This window comes from Carettochelys insculpta, chromosome 30 (genome assembly GCF_033958435.1).
Source record: "Carettochelys insculpta isolate YL-2023 chromosome 30, ASM3395843v1, whole genome shotgun sequence".
Taxonomy (NCBI): Eukaryota; Metazoa; Chordata; order Testudines; family Carettochelyidae; genus Carettochelys; species Carettochelys insculpta.
In genome coordinates, this window is record NC_134166.1 from 5,619,161 (window position 1) to 5,639,600 (window position 20,440).

Below are 20,440 nucleotides of genomic sequence, written 5' to 3' on the forward strand. Positions count from 1 at the left end.
ACTTCCTTCCTCTGTGCCCCTCTTCCCAGGTCTAATATTGGAGGTAATGATACTGATCTGCCTTGTTAATTGCTTTGACATCTAGACATGAGAAGGGTAGCTGCAAGAGAAAAGTCCTAAGGCATATTTTCTACTTGGAAAACGACTTGTTCCTCATGGCAAGAACCTTGGAAGAGGATCATTAACAAGACCAGAGACAAAAGCCCCTCTGGGTCTGCTTCTCATTTATACAGAAGTGTGTTTACACCATTCTGGCAGCACCAAGGGGACTTAGTCGAATTGATTGCATTAGTAACTCACTTGTCTTAGGCTACGTCTACACGTGAAGCCAACATCGAAATAGCTTATTTCGATGTAGCAACATCGAAATAGGCTATTTTGATGAATAACGTCTACACGTCCTCCAGGGCTGGCAACGTCGATGTTCAACTTCGACGTTGCGCGGCACCACATCGAAATAGGCGCTGCGAGGGTACGTCTACACGCCAAAGTAGCACACATCGAAATAAGGGTGCCAGGCACAGCTGCAGACAGGGTCACAGGGCGGACTCAACAGCAAGCCGCTCCCTTAAAGGGCCCCTCCCAGACACAGTTGCACTAAACAACACAAGATACACAGAGCTGACAACTGGTTGCAGACCCTGTGCATGCAGCATGGATCCCCAGCTGCCGCAGAAGCAGCCAGAAGCTCTGGGCTAAGGGCTGCTGCCCACGGTGACCATAGAGCCCTGCAGGGGCTGGAGAGAGAGCATCTCTCAACCCCCCAGCTGATGGCCGCCATGGAGGACCCAGCAATTTCGACGTTGCGGGACACGGATCGTCTACACGGTCCCTACTTCGACGTTGAACGTCTAAGTAGGGCGCTATTCCGATCCCCTCATGAGGTTAGCGACTTCGACGTCTCGCCGCCTAACGTCGAAGTTAACTTCGAAATAGCGCCCGACGCGTGTAGCCGCAACGGGCGCTATTTCGAAGTTAGTGCCGCTACTTCGAAGTAGCGTGCACGTGTAGACACAGCTTTAGTGTAAATGAAAATGTGGTCAATGGTTAAATGACTGATTACCTTGTGCAGTCAACAACGCAAAATGTTACCAGTTTCTCTCTTCTCTTTGGTTAGTTTGTTTTGTCTGTTGTGGGGAGATCTCTATCCCTGCTAGATGTTGCATGAAATGTTTTTTAAAATAGGAAAAATTAATGCTGCAATCTAGCAGTGGGGCTCCACCCAGATGCAGGGATATGCCTCTGCAGGTTTGGAATCTGTGGCTGTAAGACTGCAAAATGGGCAGAAGGCTGCAGAGCCGGTTACGGGACTTGCAACAACTTTAATGCCTTTGGTTTAATTTCTGATTTCCAAGTTGATGGGGAAGCTTTGGTTTTAAAACTGCTGTTAATCCAGAGGTCTCAAAGCACTGTACAAAGTTGATTAGTGTCATTAGCCCTGTCTTAAAGAGAAACTGAGGCACAGACAAAGTCACTTGACCACGGCAAATCATCGTGGCAGAGTGCAGACTAGAAGCCAGGTCTGAGTCCAAGCCTATGCACTGTCCACCACACTACACTCCCTGCCCATTGAGCGTTGGACTCATTCTCCCGCTCCCCAAGCTTCTGCTAATGATTGCTGTCTTAAACCTGCTGATCAAATTGCACAAGCCAAAACAAAAGTAACATTTTGCGAGGCAAGAGACCAGTGCGGTTTGATTTCGTAGTAGCTGGGAGGATGGATTTGCTCTCAGGGCAGGCAGCAGATTGCTGGCTTCAGGTTGGTGAAACATTTTTGACCAGGTTTAGGGAGAGACTCTCTGGAGTGGCTTTTCCAAGGGAAGCTGTGAGAATACATTATCTTTTCATGAATAAATTTTATTTGCCCCAGCAGCAGAGTCACAGATATGCTTGGCCTTTTATTCAGTGCAGGTAGAAGGGATCAGATTTTCAGTTGAGTCGGCAAAGGCATAAACAGGGTGACAGGAGGTGGGCTCCTAAGCAACAGAACGTCTCCTAGGGCAGGCGACTGAAAATTGTGAGTTGTCTTTTTGTGGATTCTGTGCATGTACAGCACCTGGCGAAACACTGGGTGGAGGGGGAGGTCTCACAAGTGAGCAGTCGGAAATCAAGGCCGTGACTTCCCCCAAATGTCCCTCCTTTGGATGGGTGGAGCTGGCGTTGTTTGTGAAGTGCTTTACATGTCCCATATTACTAGTTGAATCTACAATTAGTATGAATACTTCCCACTCCGATTAGCAAAGTCCTGAGAAATATAAATTGGAAACGTAATGGATACTTAGCCATAGGCACTCTTACTGGAGGGCTGAGTCGGTTTTGAAGTCTTTGGATGCATGGATTATGCTGAAAGCTCCTTTTTGGGATGTGTGGGTTTGCAAATTAGTAAAAATGAACAATTGCGATACAAAGGCTCTTCTCCATAATCTCTAGGTCAGCAGCAAAGTTATTCTGATGACCCTCAATTGTCCCATTCCCATAAAGGTGGGAGAATGTTAACTACACCACAAAAGGATCCTGCTGCCTTCCTGTTGTTACCATCCTGCTTGGGTAACTGCTTAGTGCTCTTTCTAGCAAAACACCGAAAAGTCCTCTGGCACCTTACAGACTAACAGATTTTTGGAGAAAAAGCTTTTGTGGGCAAAGACCCCTGTCTTACATGCATCTGACGAAGCAGGTCTTTTCCCACAAAAGTTTATGCTCCAAAAAACCTCTAAATCTGTAAGGTGCCCCAGGACTTCCCGTTGTTTTAGAGACGACTGACTAACACAGCTTTTTCTAGCGACACTCGCCCTCTCCCGTGTCTACCTGCAGCTCTTACCTTCAAAAAATCCACCTCGAAATCATGTCCCCACTAAGTGCAGCACCCAACCCCATTAAGGTTTAACATAGTCAGGACTAACCTTGCCACCACCATCTGCATAGCTGCACTGAAATAGGGACAAGGACATGAAGGAGTTTTGCTTTTGGTTCAGCTGGTGCAAACAATCACATGATTTAATTTACATGTGGGGGACGAGGTCACAGTGGTTAAAGTGCTGCAGCCCGGCTGTTCCTGCGGGTAGAAGGCCTTGGAGATTTTCTTAGTTATGCAGACAGCACCTGCCATCCCTGGGCTAGAGAGTGACTCTGTTAAGCACTGCTTTGTAGCAGCGCTCTAATTACTGAAACCAAAACACAGTCCCTTAGACCAGTGTGGGGCTTGATAGCTTTGCATCTTGTCCCACTTGGCTACTGGTCAGTTTCAGTCTGTGGCATCAGCTGCAAGCTGCTCTTCAGCTTTCCTAGAAATATCAGGCAAGCAGAGATCTTAAGAGGTCATGTTTAGTCCTGCCCCCTGCATGGAGGCAGGGCCAGAATACCTAGACCATGCCAAACAGGTGTGTGTCTCACCTGTTCTTATCCTCCCCCTCCCCAGCGATGGCACAGTTTTTAGCTACATGATACAACCATGTCTTTGAATGCTGGTCAGGGGACCGTTTACCCTCTGGCTGGATGACCACACTGCTCATCCAGCTCTAAAACTCTGGCTGGGCCTGGATGAAGTGCTTCAGCACCTGCTTAGCGCAGCAGCGGATTGCGCTTTGCCATCACCACCTCCTGTTTATCCAGGCAGGAGTCAAGAAAAGTCAGCATCTTCCAGTGCTGGTGCAGGCACTACAGCGCTGCCCTAAGAACATTCCATCCTTCAGGCTTTAAGGGGGCGTTGAGTGTCGCTAACCAGAGGCTGTGGCTCCAGGAAACTTTGCTCTTTGGCTTTTGTAGCTGAGGTTGGCAAAGAAAAATGCAGCAGGTACAAAGCAATGCAACCTGCAAGCTGGCTGCAGGGAAAAGAGGTAATTAACATCCTACTCTCCAGAGGCCAGTACAGAGGCAGCGAAGTTACGGACCAGAGGCTGGAGATGTGATCCTTTCTCTCTTTGCCCTTCCAGCCAGGCTATTTTCTAGCCCATGGGCTCTCTCTGATCCTATGTGCTTTCCCCCTCACTCCCTCCCCTCTCCTTCATACCCACTGGACTGGCAGCTGATTGCTTTGTCACTCCTGCCAGTCATCCTTAAAACGGGGAGGTGCAGTGGCAGGAGATGCTTCCCTGAGCTGTCAGGGATGTCCAGCACACAGTTCCTGTCACTCCCTGCCTCTGGTGCTGGGTCCTTGCTCTGCCCTCTCCAAGCCTGTCTCAAGTTGAGTGACTCACAAGCCCCGCTCTGAGAAGGAGCCAGGGAGAATGCAGAGTTGTTCTGGCTGTTCAATCCTAAGTGAGGGGGAGCCCCAAGTACCTTACAGTGAAGGGAGTGGACATGGCTTGAGTGACTGGACTTATGCCCCCTTAAAACAGCCTCTGCCCTAGGATGGAGCAGGGCACAGACACCTCTGGGGTCAGTTACCTTTTAGAGGGGGAATGCTGCAATGTGAGCTTTTGACCTCTCTGGAGAGTCTGAGTGCTGCTAATAGTCACTTAATTGTCCTCCTTACAATGACTTCCTTAACACAAGCAGAGGCTCAGAGCTTTACTGCTTAGCGCAGAGGTTGGCCAGGATGCAGCACTGATTTTTGCAAGCCTTCAGCTTTCCAAAAAGGCGCCTCAGGCTCTGCTCACCTTCCAAACGCCTTAGCTTAAACCTGCGCAGGGCTATTAAACTGGTGCCGCTCTGCACGGCTTGCTCTTAGCAGCACAAACATGCGTTTACACTAGTGGAAAACTTGCCACATTAAATAGCCCTGCTCAGAGAATAGTGATCTATGGCTGACAACCTATTCATGTTAAAACCTGACCAATGGCAACACAGGAAATTGCTTTCATGCTTGGCTCAGCCCTGGCCTGCTGGGTGGGTTAGTTGGCTGGTTGCTCTGGGGCAGGGCACTGAGCTCAGTGCTGGGAGTCTGGTGCTGGCCCTGTGCTTCAGCAGGGGCCCTGCAGCTGGGGCTTTGGCCCTGGACTGCACCACAGTCTGGCGGGGGCCCTGCAGCTGGGTTTCCGGTGGGGGTTCTGGCCCCCTCCATTGCTGTCTGCATGGGGGGGGAGGTGGGATGGGGCTGAGCTCCTACCATGTGCTGGAGTAAATAGGCTCACGTGCCAGGGCTTGCCAACCCCTGCTCTTGACAGTCCAGCATAAGAGGGGAAAAGGACTTCGTCAACGATGCCGCAAACTTCATGGCCGAGCCCTCAGCTGGCTGCGGAGAGTTGCAATGACGACATTGTGCCAAGCACCGTGGGAAGGCCATGACCACCTGCGGCTGCAGCTGGAGAAAGTTGCTGTGAGTCTCCGAGACTGTCACATGATGGCACCGTTATCTTTCCAAGTTTAGCTGGCCTGGGCTGGGTTGGAGAACCCTCTGACCTGTGTGGGTTTTTGTGCCTGCTTTGCTCACTGGTACAGTTCCTTCTGAGTTCAACATCCTGGTCTCCTTTGCTGCAGAAGGTAGCCTAGCTGCACTTGTAAGGCAACCTACTGTAGTAGCCCTAGCAGGGGGACCAGAACCGTGTCCCCCCTCCTCCAGCAGCCCAAGCAGGAGGGGGAGCATCTTCCACTCGTTCTACCAGCCAGAGACAGAGTCCTCTGAGCCCAGGGGGGCCAAAGGAAAGGTTCATGGGCTAACCAAGGAAGGGCATCTTCTGCCCCTCAGCCCAGCCCCTGCTGCTCTACCTCTAAGGCAGGTGGGATTGATTGGCTGGAGCGCGGTGTAGGTTGAGAGAGGGTAAGTTCGTAGTTGCCAGGAACCAAGCAGGACAGCCCCCTGCACCATCTCTACTCATCCTTCTCTTCCTGGACTTTCTTGTGAGTAAAGAATCCAAGCTGTTGCGGGGACAGAGGAAGTTGACAGGTCAGTATGAATTTTCCCCATGAGGTACCCATCAGGCCGAGCAGATTTGTAATAGACCAGCCCTGGAGCTAGGAGCCAAACGGGTCAAATAATGACCCTGTGCTACTGCCTGAGGGGAGTTTAACCCCGACCAGCCTCCTTCCAGGAAACCACGCCCCTGTCGTCTGCAGCCAGAGGAAAGGAGGGACAGTCCCCAGGCCAGATAGCTGGTCAGAGGCAGCCCAAACATGGGGCAAGTTATATTTGTCCACCCAGCAGTGTGGTGTCGCTACAGGCATGTTGCAGTGTGGGAAGGTATCCCAGAATCCTCCGCAGCACCTGCAGGTTCACTGCATTCAGTGCGCATTGTATCCACCCTTAAACAGCCTCAACTACCTGTCGATCTCCCAGCTCGAGCCTGGGACTGGGCCTTTGTGTCCATGAGGACTCAGCCACACATGGCCACTGGGAAACAGTAACAGGAATTAACGACGTGTGAGGTTCTTAAAGTGCACGAGTGAAACGCCAGGAAATCCCTGCATAGGGGCTGTCATTCAGAACTGATGGCCTGAATTCAGTTGACCTTCATTCACTTTGGAAATGCAGTTGTTTTAAGACTAACCCAATTACAGCCATGAATCCGGAGAGATAGCGCATCTACAGCGGGATTTAATGTGGATTAATTAATTTAGTTTGACTTTCCTGGGTAGCCCTGAGCATATGAGGCCAGAAGGCCCCTTCAACGAGCACCTTTTTACCTTGTGCTGCTTGGATAAAAGGCCTGGAAAGCAGCTGTGGTGGAAGTGAAAAACAAAACCTCTGCCTTTAAATCAGAGTTGGAATGCAACCTCTGCAATGGGGGTGAGGGGGCCCTAGGGAAATATTTCCCCCCCCCCCCAACATTTAAAGAGCTGTCAGTTCCTAGTGGGAGCGGCCTTGAGGTACCAATGTTTGTGCTGCTTTTCTACCCAGCCACCTACCTTCCACAGGCAGAATATGATCAGTGCCAGTAGAAGGAGCCCTCCGAGGATGCTGCCGATCAGGATCCATAAGGAGATGGGAATCTGCTTCGGCTGGATGATCTCCAGGACTGTCTGCAAAGAGCAGATGTTGGTAGAAGCAAAGCAAAAACTTCCCTGCCCCTTTCTGGGGTGGGTATTGAAGTTTGGATGCCAGGGTGCTGGGTTGTATGCTCTGTAAGCCAAGCGCTTGGAGGGCCACCCAGGAGAGAATCAAATGCTGCCCCGCTGATGAGCAGAGCGCCCCCAGCTGGCAGCTTGTGTTACTGCAGGTGGTGCACAGCCCCACATGCCTCTGTGCACATGGATGTTAAAAATTACAGGGAACCCTGGTGTTGGCTGAGGTATAAGACCCAGAATACACACTAAGGATGGGTCACCTAATGGGCCGTGCAGCCACCTCTGGGGTGGAGCACATTTGCTTGCTCACTGCTGCCCAGGACAAGTGAGGTGGAGCTGGGCCAGCTCATTCCAGCCCCTGATTCTCATGTTCACACAGTGTATCCCCCAGCCCAAGCTGAGGCATTTGCCACGTGGCTTTGGCTAATTCACAGGGGCAGTGCTGCATGCGACTTGTCTACATGGAGCAGCGAACCTCAGCAGAAATGAGCCTGAATTTAACCCTTTTCACTCCCCGCAAACCTACCTCCAAACAACCTAGCTCATGAATGGACATGTTGGGTCAACCCAGCTGGCTCCTGGCTACCACCGTTAATGCGTCTGGACCCCAGAAACATCACCACAGAGTTGGGAAAACCCCACCGGGATTCTCCCCTGCCAGTCACTGGGCCCAAACGCTCCCCCCCTCCCTGTATTCCACCAGGCCTGGTCTTGATCACATCTTGGCTGGTGAGAACATCTGATGCAGCAGCTGCCACCTGTCACACAACTGCTCTGCTCTGCCTGGAGTGGGGCAGGGGAGTTGACTGGCTGTGCTCAGCTTTGTATAGGTTTCTTTGATGTGAGATGGAGGGTGGTTATCTCCCACGCAAAGCTCTGTTGATGCCCCTGGCCGTTCCTCAGTCCTATAAACAGAGCCACAACCCCAGCAGAAATCAGCCTATTGCTTTTGCTATCTTAACTTGGGCTGCATCTGAGCCACAGCATCAAAACGAAGACTCAGGCTCCACTTGTCCCAGGTATTTAGGCACTTTGCGCCCCAGCCCCTTGAGGATCCTGCTCTGAAGGGTGGGAATGGAATCCAAAGCCAGAGCTCTGGAGAACGTTTGCCGCTCTAGCCCATCATGGGCTGCAAAGCCCCTTCCTTCCCCCACCCCTACCTCCCGCCGGTGCACGGACTCCTCGAGGAAGAGGAAGCTGTTCTCTTCAGCCACAAGCGCGAACGTGCTGATCACTTTCACCGTCTTGAATTTAGCCTGTTGGGAAGAGGGTTAAGGGCTGGCTGTCAGAGTGGCAGCCCAAGCCCTGGGGGATACCCTGAAATGCAGGTTGCCAGAGCTACAAGCCCCAGGTGTGGGGCAGATGCACACCGAGACTGGCCTAACTCCCCTGTGTAGACACTGTTTGGACGTTATGACAGCACACCTGCAGCTCTAGCTCCGTAATGGAGAAAAGCCGTAGAATACGAGGGAGCAGGGGCGTCCCACAGTCGGGGCTTCTCTAGGGCTGCCCAGAATTAATGAGTGCATGCCACTGCCCGCAAGCTTCGCCCGGCGAGGCAGCTCTGTGCAGCATGGTCAGCTCCAGGCCACAGGAACCACAGGGTCAGCGTTTGTAACTGTGGCACCAGCAGGGCCAGCTCTGCTGCCTCATTGTGGCCCCAGAGGGTTAAATGCTGCAGCCACTGTCCTTGCCCCCGCCTAGAACATCCCGTGTAGACAAGCTAAAGGGTGGGAGGAGAGATGGGAGGAGACTGTGCCCAGAATTATTGGCAGCACCGAGACCAGAACTCAACTCTCCCCTGCCCACTAGGCCAGGCTGCCGCTCCCAAAACGACTCTTGGGGAGGGGTCTAGCTACTCCTGCTTGTGCCACTGCTGCTAGCGTTGGGGTGAGGGGGCTGCGCCTCTGTGTGTTACAGACAGAGACATGGACGATGATGCTGGCTGTCCCCCTCCCACCCCCCCCCAAGCAACACAGGGCATCTGGCCGCACTCACCCTCCTGAAGAATTCGTTGTGGATCACCCTCAGCAGGTGGATGGTCACCTCCATGTTCTTCTCCAGCTGCCCTAGCTCGCACGTGACCACTTGGCACCAGGAGTTGCTGCAGTTCTGTGAGGGGAGCAGAGGCAGGGCTGTATCACACACCAGCCAACCCTACCATCCCGTTAGCTTCCCCCACCATCTGCCCCTTGCTTATGGTGCAGGCTGGAGCATGCATGTCAGGATGTAGCTGGTGGGATGGCAAGCTGCTTGCTGGGAGGGTGGGGCACTCCACCCCAACACCCCTTTCTGAAGCCAGCGTCCCGCGGCTGCCTGATGAATTGGTGAACGTCAGCTCAGACTTTCCTTGTTGTGTCTTTCAAATAAGTCAGTGTTAGATGGTTTTGCACAGGAGTTCTTCCTCCTTTTCACGTCACCCGCCCTCTCCCACATCAGCCACTGGAGGAATGAGCCAGGAGGAGGGGGAACTGCAGGGAGAGGACATGAAAATTGAACTCAGTGGAAAATCGGGGGAGAGGAAACTACTTGCGTAAAAGTACAAATGTCTCATATCTTGATTGTGTTCAACTCTCCAGACGTGTCCATCGAGTTCCATAGGATGGCAGCTTATTACTTCTGGAGACGTGAGCACAATTGAGCTGTGCTAGGTTTGTACTTTTGCTCAAGTAGTTTTCCAGGGGGACACTTTGACTTTTACTTAATTACATTCCCCCCTAAAGCAGCCTCACTTTTGGGAACTTTCCCCACCTCTGCCTTTCAGAGCATTTAAGCTAGTTGCTGCGGCATCGCTGCAGTTACACTGCTCTGGAAGAGCTTTCAATGGTCCGAGCGTTTCCCAGGCAGGGAGGGGACTACCCTCTGCTGCTGTCCGGGACCTTTATACCAGCAACGCCACAACTATGCTACAGCTCGGCTTGGTAGAACAGTATCACTCAGGCCACAGCTAGGCCTACGGTGCTGCACGGCACAGCTGGGCTGGGGAAGATGCTCTACGCTGATGGGAGAGAGAGAGAGAGAGAAGAGCGAGACAGAGAGCTGTCCCAGCCCCATAAAAACCCCACCACCTTGAGCAGCACATTGGCCTGACTTATGTCGCCCTGGGAGAGGCGGGGTGGGGGGTGCTAGTCACAACGCTGTGTGATACACAATTTGCCACCATAAGCTGTGGTGTAGATGTAGCCTAAGCGTCACACAGCTGACAATGAACACCATTATCAACATTAGGAACAGATCAGGCACGGCGGGGGGTGGGGGGGTGGGACAGACAGGATGGCTGTGTCCCTGGGCAATGTATATAGGGATGCTTGGTACTTCTAGAAGGGGTGGAGCCCCAGGTGACAGCCAGCACCCCAGCACTGCCCAGACCACACCATGGTCCCGCCCCAAGACTTCCGAGCTGCCAGGAGCACGTGGTGCAGGGAACTGAGCAGGTGGTATGGTGATCCCATAGTGATTTAAAGGGGCCTGAGGCACTGGCTGCCACCATTGTCACCATACCAACAGCAGCGGCAGCTGGGAGCCCTGGGCCTTTTCGAATCACTGGGCGCCCCCTTTGCTCCCCCACGTCAGCAGGCCTGATCACACCCTTTGTAAAATGGGACTTAGATGTGTTCGAACAATGTCACCCCCAGCCATGATCTTTGGGGGGCAGGGGGGCAGCAGCATGCAACAATGGCAGGTGGAATTTAAGGAGGCCCAAAGAACTGCCCTGACCTGGAATTCAGGCAGCACACCGGCGCTCAGTAACTCTTTGCAAAGATACTGGTGTTGGAAGTGGGATCCACAAGCTCTTTAGATGAGCACCAGCTGTCAGTTTGGCTTTGCTGAGTTGGACGGCACCTCCCAGGTGCTGCAGCAACCAGCTTCAGCTCTGCTGACCTTCCAGGGGAGCAACCTCCCCCCCACAAACCAAATGGACCATTCCAATTTTGGCACAGCCAAGCTGCAGTGGTGGGGGCAGGGAGGGCTCTACTCCATTTGAGATCACTGTGAAGGCGGCCAGGCTGCTGGCGCTGCCCGATCGTGCCACTCACCAGTTTGTCTGTGTGCAAGAGCTCTTGAGGGTGAACAGGAATCACTCCAGGCTGGCTCCAGAGTGTTGCCTCCGTCAGGTTGTGCAAGACACAGGTAACCTTGAACGACAGCAGGTGGCAGTGCTTGGCATGAGTATGGATTAGAGAGGTGATGCTGCTGGACAGACAGACAGACCTTTGCAGGGCAAGGTATCCTACCAGATTTGCCCCCATCTTGATTTACAACCATGTGAGGGGCACAGGCACCTACAATGGGCAGCAGCAACCACACCCTGCCTTGCACGCCTGTCCCTGAGCCATGAGCCCATTCAGCTGCTGCCCCCCAGGGGCCAGAGGTGAACTGCCTATCTCGCAGGCTGAGGACTCACGTTGTCGGCAATGATGCGTGTGACGGAGAGGAAAGGGCTGCGCCGGTAGGCCCAGGTGGGGAGCTGCATGCTGACAGAGAGGTTCCTGACCGTGTAGCAGCCGAGGTTCTGGACCTGCACAGAAACGGAAGTGGCATTGTTTGACAGCTGCAAAGGCAAGCATCCCACGTGGCCATCTCCTAGCAGTGCCAGTCCTAGCAGCCACTCAGCCTAGGCTTGGTGGCCACACACCAGCTGCCCTGGGACGATCCTGGAAGGGCCCAGAGGAGCACAGCTTTGACTGGGGGACAGAGCCACTTGGCTTTTGTATTTGTACAGCTCCTAGCACCTGCTCAGTGACTGGTGGGTGCTATGCGGCTCCACGCAGCGTGCTGGACAAACCCTCCATTGGGTCCCTGGGCTTGGCTCATTAAGGCGAATCCCCACAAAGTGCTTTGGGTGGTGACCCCCAAGAGTTCAAACACCCCTGTGCTTTCCAAGGAGCCACACTTCACAGGTGGGGTTTTCCCAGGGGCACAGCACAGAAAGAATCCAAGGGTCCCTGTCCAACCAAGCCCAGGAGTGGCTGGAGGCATCCCTGCTGCCCCGGTTTCTTGGGAGGAGCTGCTGTTACCTTGATAGTGGTCTTGAACTCTGGCCCAGCACTGGTAGGGAAGGTGCCTGGCGGATGCACTTCGTAGCGGCTCAGGATGGCCTCGCTGCGGAGACACGGCACAGCTGGGGGTATGTGTGTGACACAATGGAAAGCTGAACCGGCCTGAGCGCATCCACCAGGCTGACTCCACCCCGCCCCAGAAAGCTGTGTGGGCGTCTGATGCAGCCCAGGTCTCATTCTGGCTGCTTTAAACCCACACCACCACTCAAGGGAGACACCCCCAACTAGACACACAGAGCATCCTGCCCCCTCCCAGCCTCTCCACTTGGGTTGCCCCCCCCCCATGGGCTCACCTGGAGAGGAAGAGGTCGGGCTCATAGCTGACGTAGGCGAAGGGCTGTGCTATGTTATCGTGCAGAGTCTCATTCAGTTCAATGCTTTCACTGAGAGGCAGAAGAGCGGAGCGTTCCAGTGGCCAGCTTGCACACGCACGCACGCACATGCATGGCCAGGCACCAGTGCACATCCGTGAAAAATCCACCTCTCCTTGTTCCCTGCAGCTGTCTCCAAGCGACTCCCCAGGGCATTTGGGTGGCGGGTTCCCAGGGTCCCGGGCAGCGACTGTCTCACAGCTGCTTAATCTAGGCCACATCCCTGAGCAGGGCAGAGCTCCTGCCAGCCAGAGGCCCTTGGTGCCTTGGAGGTGGCTGTAAAACTGCTAGCCTTGGTGAGACACGCTCAGCTCCATTCTTGGTTGGCTCTCTCCCATGCACTAGGGGAGAAATCTGGGGCAAATGCCCTTGCTGGATTCCCAGATCACTTCTGGCCCAGGAGGGCCAACCAGGGCTGATGCAGGGGGAGCAAAGGGGACATTTATACAGTAGGGTCCTGAGCTCAGGTCCCCACAAAATCAGCTGTGTAAATAAAAAGGTGCATGGAGGGGGCCAGAACCAAGAAGATGTACCAGAGCCCCCAGAGTCCTCCCAGAGCCGCGGCTCCAGCCACCAGTAGCAGCTAACGCAGGGAGCTGAGCGCTCTCAGAGCAAGGTGTATTGGGAGTTCTTGCTCCCTAGCGTCTTGTAATTGTCAGTCTCTGGGCCCCTCTGCAAGGCAGAGCCTCGCTGTGAGTCCCACAGCACAGCTGGGCCACTGAGGCCCAGATCCCCAGGGGCGTTTCAATGCCAACCGACCACTGCTGCCCACAAAATCTGGGGGCATCAGGACCTCATCTGCCTTTGTGCTCTGGCTGAAGTGACCTGCCCTAGGAGAAGGGAACCGGGCCCAGCTCTCCTGCAGCCCAAGCCAGTGCCCTGACTGCGCCTGGGTGACTGTCAGCTGACACACGGCAGCTGGCTCCCCCCTACCCCAGTAGCCAGTGAGAGTCCGTTTCGCCAGCTGCTCTTACCTGCTGGCCGTGAGTTTCAGCTGTGCTCGGTTGAGAAGGAAGGTGCAACTGAACTCAAACTCCAGCAAGAACGCTACCTGGGGAAAAGCAGAGCATTCAGCCAGGCCTGGCTTCTGTGGCGCCCCGTGTGGGCCAGGCCCGGCACTGGGGCGAACAGGGACCCAGGCGAGGGCACTGGGTTCCTTGGGGGTCAAGTGGGGGCAGGGAGGTCCCATTTTCAGCAGCTGCTGCAGACTGCAAGTTGCCTGTTCTCCGCACAATGGCCGTGCAGTGGCATCAGGGACAGAGGCAGCAGGGGCAGAGCTAGTTGTCAGGTCGGATTATTTCCCCTGCTCTGCCCCGCGTGGACCGCAGCCCCCTGTCACTGCCTGGAGAGCGCCATGGGGTGCCCTCGCCTCTCCATGCAGCCCTCAGAGCCCCGCAGAGCTCCCCCGCAGCGCCCCAGCTGCATTTTCAATCCCCGGGACCCGGGGCAACTGCGTCATTGGGCCTGTGGCACTGCACCCGGCTGGCGTCAGCGCTGCCCTTCCCACGCCCGCCTGGCTGCCTGCACCATCAACGGCTGAGCCCGGGGACTCCGGAGCAGTTTGGGCCCAGTGAGTTCATAAGCCAGCCCCTTCCCCTGAGCAAACCCAGGGGGAGTCTGGGGGCCAGCTTCACCCCTCGCGCTCCCCGCCAAATGCCCCCGCACCAGCAGGGGAGACACAAAACTAGCTGCGGGCGCTCTGCTAATCCGCTGGGCGGCGTTTTAACTTCTCCCGGGTGGCCGCACGAGTGCACAGGTTACTGGGAACACTGGTGGTGAGGTGGGGGGTGGAGGGGGCCAGCAGAGCTGGCGGGGGGAGGTGGAACCAGGGCTGGAAGAGCAGGGGGCTGTCGGTGGCTCTGAGGGGCACTGGCAGAGCTGGCGGGGGGAGGTGGAACCAGGGCTGGAAGAGCAGGGGGCTGTCAGGTGGCTCTGAGGGGCACTGGCAGAGCTGGCGGGGGGAGGTGGAACCAGGGCTGGAAGAGCAGGGGGCTGTCAGTGGCTCTGAGGGCACTGGCAGAGCTGGCGGGGGGAGGTGGAACCAGGGCTGGAAGAGCAGGGGGCTGTCGGGTGGCTCTGAGGGCACCGGCAGAGCTGGCGGGGGGAGGTGGAACCAGGGCTGGAAGAGCAGGGGGCTGTCAGTGGCTCTGAGGACACTGGCAGAGCTGGCGGGGGGAGGTGGAACCAGGGCTGGAAGAGCAGGGGGCTGTCGGTGGCTCTGAGGGGCACTGGCAGAGCTGGCGGGGGGAGGTGGAACCAGGGCTGGAAGAGCAGGGGGCTGTCGGGTGGCTCTGACAGGCACTGGCACCTCTCAGCTGAAGCAGGGGAGGGGGCTGGACTGGACCAAAAAAAGAGAGAGGGGTCAGGAAAGTGGGGTTGGGGGGCACCAGGAATCTCAGCCCTTTATCCACCTGTAGGAGTTCGCTGCCACCCCGAGCTGCGCTGCACCGAGCCGAGCCACGACCAGACTCACCCTCGCCAGGGACCCGAAGACAGGGTAGCTCACGCTGCAGGTGCGGGTGTGGGGGGAGGGCGCGCTGCATTCCACCTTCACCTGGGCTTCCCCCTGCAGGAGCAGAAGAGCCCATCACCGTCCTGCCGCCTCCAGCCAGCAAAGGGCAGGCAGGGGACACCCACACTGGGCAGGGCCTCTTGCTTCACCCGGTCTTGCATGAGAGGCAGCTCACAGCCCATTTCCCACATTGGTTAAGTAGCTTTAGCCAACAGCTGTTGCATTCTGGGCACACAGGGTGGCTGGAGACTGGCTCCTGGGGTCCAGGCAGAGTAGCCTCTAGCTGCACCAGCTGAACCAGTCCCTCTCCCCTCCCACCAGTGCTGGACTGGGAAGGTCTTTGCTCCAGCCCAGCCTCTCTCTCACTACCTGCCCTGCTCCCCCAACACAGCCCCACCCCCAGCCCCCCGTGGCAGCGAGCTGCCCACCTTGAGTGAGAGGCTGGAGAAGTGGAGGTTTTTGGAGAACCAGAGCTTCAGGCTGGTGTTGTAGGCGTTTTCCTTCTTGTTCTCCAGCACCACGTCCACCAGAACCTTCCTCTTCCCCTTGTGGATCACGTGAGGCTTCTCCCTGAAACGGGGGAGGAGTTGACAAGTCAGTGTCAAACTGGGGCAGCTTTGATTGGGCAGCTATGGCACCATCCTTCCCAGGGTAGTCAGATATACCTAAGGCCAGGCCCGAACCCACAACTTCAGGATTTAAAGCTCCCCCCAACCCAGCTCATGCACCATAGCTCATTGGTTGGAACTGACACCCTCTACACACAAAATGGACACTAGAGGGGGACCAAGGGCTGCAGTGTTACACATCCTTGTTTGTGCACCCTTTAGGGCTTGCAAAACTCCCTGTGTCTTTTGAGAAGCCAGGTTCAGAGCTGGTGGTGACAGCCAAAGGGGCCGGCCCACATCCACGGCAGCGCCCTGGCTGCCCCGTTCCCAGACTGTCATACCTGGAGCCAGACAAATCCATGCTTGCCTGCAGCACCAGGTCTGTGACACACTCGTTGTCCTCTCCGCAGTCCTTGAAGAAGGGGATCTGAAAGCAAAGGAAAGGGGTCATTGCTGGCCACCGAGGGGCAATGGCACAGCAGGGCTGTTATCCCCAGGAAATGTGGGGCAAGACCACTGCCTGCAAGGCGGCCGGTTTGCATCGCTGGCTAGAGCAGATGAAGAGAATCCCAGCTCATGTGTTTTGCCTTCCTCGCCGCCCCACCTTCTCCTCCTCCCACAGCGCCATCAGCAGTGGAGCAACCTGGGAGATGCCCATGGCTTGCTCTGAGTCAGAGACTTTAAAGCCAGAAGGAATCACCTTGTCTGAGCGTCTCTGAGGCATGGGCCAGACCCACCCATCACCCACACAGTGAGCTCAGCAACTGGATATAGTACAGAACATTCCAGCTTTTAGGAGATGAGAGGCTTGGTTTGGAATCACACTGAGTCTAGAACTGCACACACACAGTCTAGAACCACATGCACTAGTCTAGAAGAACCCCCAGGCTATGTGTGTCCCAAGGACACCTTCCAAGGCAACTCTCCCCATCTTCCTGCTGCCTATAGGACATGCTACCCAGCCCCCAGGGCTGGCACCAGTGCTGCTGTAGAGAAACAGAACTTTAGGGAAGCAGTGCTTAAAATGGCCATACTCAAAGCCTCCCCAGTTCCAGTTCCAGGATACCAGCTGCCTAGGGACACAGTGGTTCGTTAAAGATCCACCACAAAAGGATAAGCCAAACGCTCACCAGTTTCTTAACAGTAGTGGAGGATCTCTCGTCCAGCACGGGGCCTGGCTCAGTATCACTCAGGGCAAATTTCACCATCATGCTGACCGGCCTCAAGTAATCTGTTGTGTCCTGTGGGGAGGAAACATCCCAGGCTAGTTTTCAAGAAGGGATTGAAAGCAGCATCTCCTGAAAAGGATGCCAGCTTTGACTGACACCCGCTAGACCGCATGCTTTCTGTCCCCCACGGCATTGTGAGAGTGAGAGGTTACTTTCTTCCAAAGCCTTCTATATTAGCGATAGCTGGAGCAGGATGGCTTTGCTAGGCCAGTGGTCTGATCCAGATAACTGGAGGTGATGTGACCTACATAGCCCTAAAAGGCCTCGAACTGGTCATTCTATTCCTGGGCCATACTCCTGCAGCTAGAGTCAGAGAGGGCTGCCAGCAGGGCATTTGCTGGGAACCTGGAACTTCCTGCTGCCATGGTCCCAAATAATCCTAATTTGGTGATGCTGCAAAAGGCCCCTGCTGGAGCTGGGTTCTGGACTGGGCTGGATGTGGTACCTGGCTGAGTCCCTGTGAAAAAAGGAGGATTCCTGGGCTGCTGAGACTTAGGTTTAAATCAGACATCAATAAAGGAACAGGCATAAATCTGTAGGGGAACACTTTAACCTCCCTGGACACTCAGTAGCCATCCTTCTACAAAAAACCTTCAACACTTGACTACAAAGGGAAACAAAACAGCTGAATTGGAGCTCATTTCCAAATTCCAAATGATACAATTAGGCCTCAACAAGGATCTAAATTGGTTAATGCCCTACAGCGGCAACTTTCCTCAATGGTTATCAATATCTACCCTTCAGCTACACTGAATGGCCCTAATGACCCTGACTGACCATCCTGGGTTACCGAGGACAGGAACTTCTTTCTCTTGCAGTAATTTTCTTATATCTACACTCCCCCACACCCTTTGTATTTTCACTCCACACACACACACACACAAACACACACACCCCCCTTTGTATTTCCACTACATGCACGCACACATACCTTTGTATTTCCACTCCAATCCAGTTGATTAAGTGGGTTTTAGCCATAGCAGCTTATGCCCTAATAAATCCATTAAATTTCTAAGATGCTACAAGACTTGTTGTTGTCACAGACACGGACTGACATGGCTTTCTCTCTGAGACTATGTTTACTGTGCAGTTGGTTATGTTAATGGGCCTGGAGCCTAAGCCAGGTCATGTGACTGTTTTAAGTCTAAATCAAGACCAAGTGTATAACTAAATCCCGGGCCACGTAGCTCAAAGATGGGATCAGGCGGAGGAGGAAACTCAGTTAGAAGGACATATGATCTGATCCTGCGGGACAAGACTGTGCTCCCCCCAAGTTAAGCTATGATGGCCAGAGGTGGCATGTAGAGCAAGAATCATCAGGCAGTCCTAAGGGGAAGGCAGTGTGGTCTAGTGGGGACAGCACCCGGCTAGGACTCAGGACACCTGGGTCTGTCACTGACCTTGGACATGAGGTGTCCCCTCTCTGTGTCTAAATTTCCCCTTCCCAGTCTTTAGCGTGTCAGTTCTGAAAGGGCAGAGTGTGTCGCTCACGATGTGTCTATCCATGCTGCACTCAGCACAGGCAGATGTCATGGTAGTCACTTCACCCTACCTGGCTCAGGAATCAATCACAATGAAAGCACAGCCAGCTGCCGAGTATGTACTTAATCCACTTTGTACGCTGATAACCCCTTGCAGGGCAGCACAGCCCGGAGTCTGTGTGCAGCAGTGGGGTGGCCAGAGGCTGTTGTAATACTGATGCTGTACAGCAGGGGGCGGGAGGCTCCTTATCCAGGGCGCAGTTGTGGTTCTCTGCCCCTGTCCTGTGAGACAGAGCCCCCCGCCGCCCCGACCCACTTCTACTCACAATCACGTGGAAGGGCAGTTGCTGGCAGACCGTCCTCCCCACGCTGGCTCGGAGCCACTTCTGCACCAGCTTCTGGGAGGTGTCATCGAACACAGCCCTGGTGCTGAACTTCCTGTCGTCCAGAGACACGTTGTACCTGATGCCTGTGCCGACAAAAGGGGAGGCGTCACTCCAGAGTCCTGAGATTCACTGCGGGCCCACAGCACTGCAGATAAAGCAGGGCAGGTGCTGGCACTCACTGAAATGCCTGTCCCCCTGTCCCCGAGCCCTGGAGGTGGCGCGGAAGCAGATGGTGGCCGTGACGCACACGGAGTCCTTGCCGTGCCTCTGGCAGTTCTTCTGGAGTACGTTGATGGAGTTGGGGTTGAAGGTCAGCGAGGCATTGACCTGCACGATCCTTCGTGACCTGGCCGCCGGGAATCACACATTCAAGACACTGGATCCCTGGGTGCCCTGGCATCCATCCAGGAGCAGTTCAGCCCTCCAGGCTGCATCCATTTGTCCAGCCCCAGAGGGATGCAGCAGTCCCCAGCACCAGACACTTGGTATTGCCCAACCCCTCTAGGGTGCTCAGGTCCCCTAAAGAGGCTTAAAGGCAGGTGGAACCACCCCAAGACTCACCTCTGCATCAGGGGCTTCCCTCCAGTCTGCAGGCCTCCTGCCTTGCATTAGGTAAGGCAGCATGGTCTAGTGAGCAGAACACTTGACTAGGCCTCAGAAGCCCTGGTTTCTAATTCCCAGCCCTGTCGCTGCCCTGCTGGGTGATCTCAGGCAAGTGCCTGCCCCTGCTCCGTGCCTCAGTTTCCCCATCTGTGCAATGGGGATAAGGACCCTGCACCGAAGCTGTCTGCTGGTCTGACCCACTTGCCACCCATCCCGCTTGTGGCCCTGGTGGCAGGGCAGCATGACTCACTGCAAAACCACAGCAGCTCCCTGGGCCCCAACAGCCAAATCTACCAGCTCGTCCCCATCCAGGTCCATCTGCCCATCCACGCTGCGGCCGAAGTAGCTCAGGCTTTGCTGGAGTGACGAGGCTTCAATCCGCTGGCAGGCAAACAGGGAGTTAGTTCCAGGGGGAAAGGCACTAAAGGCACAGCCAGTTTAACTTAGCATCTTAAGAGGCAGCATTATCTAGTGGCTAGAACACCAGACAGGGACTTGGGAAACCAGGGTTCTAGTCTCCATTCTGTCATGAACTCTATTGTGCCTCAGTTTCCCCACCCACCTTTATCTTGCAAGGTCTTTGGGGGCAGGGACCATCTCCTACTAGGTGTCCATGCTCCAGACAGCACAATGGGGTCCTATCTTCTGGGCTCTCTGAGGTAGTAATAAAAACAGCCCAAGATCCATTAGCGGCTGCCAGCCTGGCTTTCAGGGAGATCCCAACTCTTAAGCAGCTTTGACTTGTGCCAGGCCCTGGTCCAGTGCCCAGAGATCCCCGAGGGCAGCTGGAAGCCCAACCACCTACCAACCTCACCCAGACAGGAGATCACAGCTTCTCTGCCTGGCCAGTGAAGAATCCCCTTCGGTTTTTCTACCTCTGGAGCACTGACTCTTCCCCAGACGAGGGGACACACTCACTGCCCAGGACACCCCAAAACTGCCCTTGCTGGACCAGACAAACATCCGCATAATGGGCAACCCCTCATCTCCCCTCTGCGCTGAGTCTGAGTGCAGGAAAATCCCTGGGTACCCCAAGGGGTCTAGCCACAAGAAAAGCGAGTGAGTGGAGTGGAGTTTGTGGCCATCTGCCACCGGGGGCAGCTGACAGACCAATAAAACCCCATGTGGCTCTGTATGCAGCTCTGGCTCCTAAGGCCACCCTACAATGGGTGGTATAGGGACAGGATAATTCCTTCCCTCCACACCATGTGGCAGGTCCTAGAGCCCACATCCAGGACCCAAGTCCTCTCC

General features: G+C 55.0%; 1 protein-coding gene across 1 annotated transcript in view; it reads right to left on the minus strand.

Annotated features, from left to right (window-relative positions):
• Positions 1–1,340: 1,340 nt before the first annotated feature.
• ITGA10 (integrin subunit alpha 10) overlaps positions 1,341–20,440 on the minus strand; it is a 60,387-nt gene continuing 41,287 nt past the window's right edge. The window contains exons 15-30 of the mRNA XM_074981429.1: positions 19,440–19,570; positions 18,766–18,932; positions 18,527–18,669; positions 16,621–16,731; positions 15,832–15,917; positions 15,311–15,452; positions 14,844–14,936; positions 13,345–13,421; positions 12,293–12,382; positions 11,958–12,042; positions 11,345–11,458; positions 10,977–11,075; positions 8,938–9,051; positions 8,100–8,195; positions 6,781–6,894; positions 1,341–5,793 (exon numbers count right to left, since the gene is read on the minus strand). Coding sequence (XP_074837530.1) covers positions 5,746–5,793; positions 6,781–6,894; positions 8,100–8,195; positions 8,938–9,051; positions 10,977–11,075; positions 11,345–11,458; positions 11,958–12,042; positions 12,293–12,382; positions 13,345–13,421; positions 14,844–14,936; positions 15,311–15,452; positions 15,832–15,917; positions 16,621–16,731; positions 18,527–18,669; positions 18,766–18,932; positions 19,440–19,570 — 1,710 coding nt within the window. The 3' untranslated portion in view covers positions 1,341–5,745. The remainder of the gene's footprint in view (positions 5,794–6,780; positions 6,895–8,099; positions 8,196–8,937; positions 9,052–10,976; positions 11,076–11,344; positions 11,459–11,957; positions 12,043–12,292; positions 12,383–13,344; positions 13,422–14,843; positions 14,937–15,310; positions 15,453–15,831; positions 15,918–16,620; positions 16,732–18,526; positions 18,670–18,765; positions 18,933–19,439; positions 19,571–20,440) is intronic.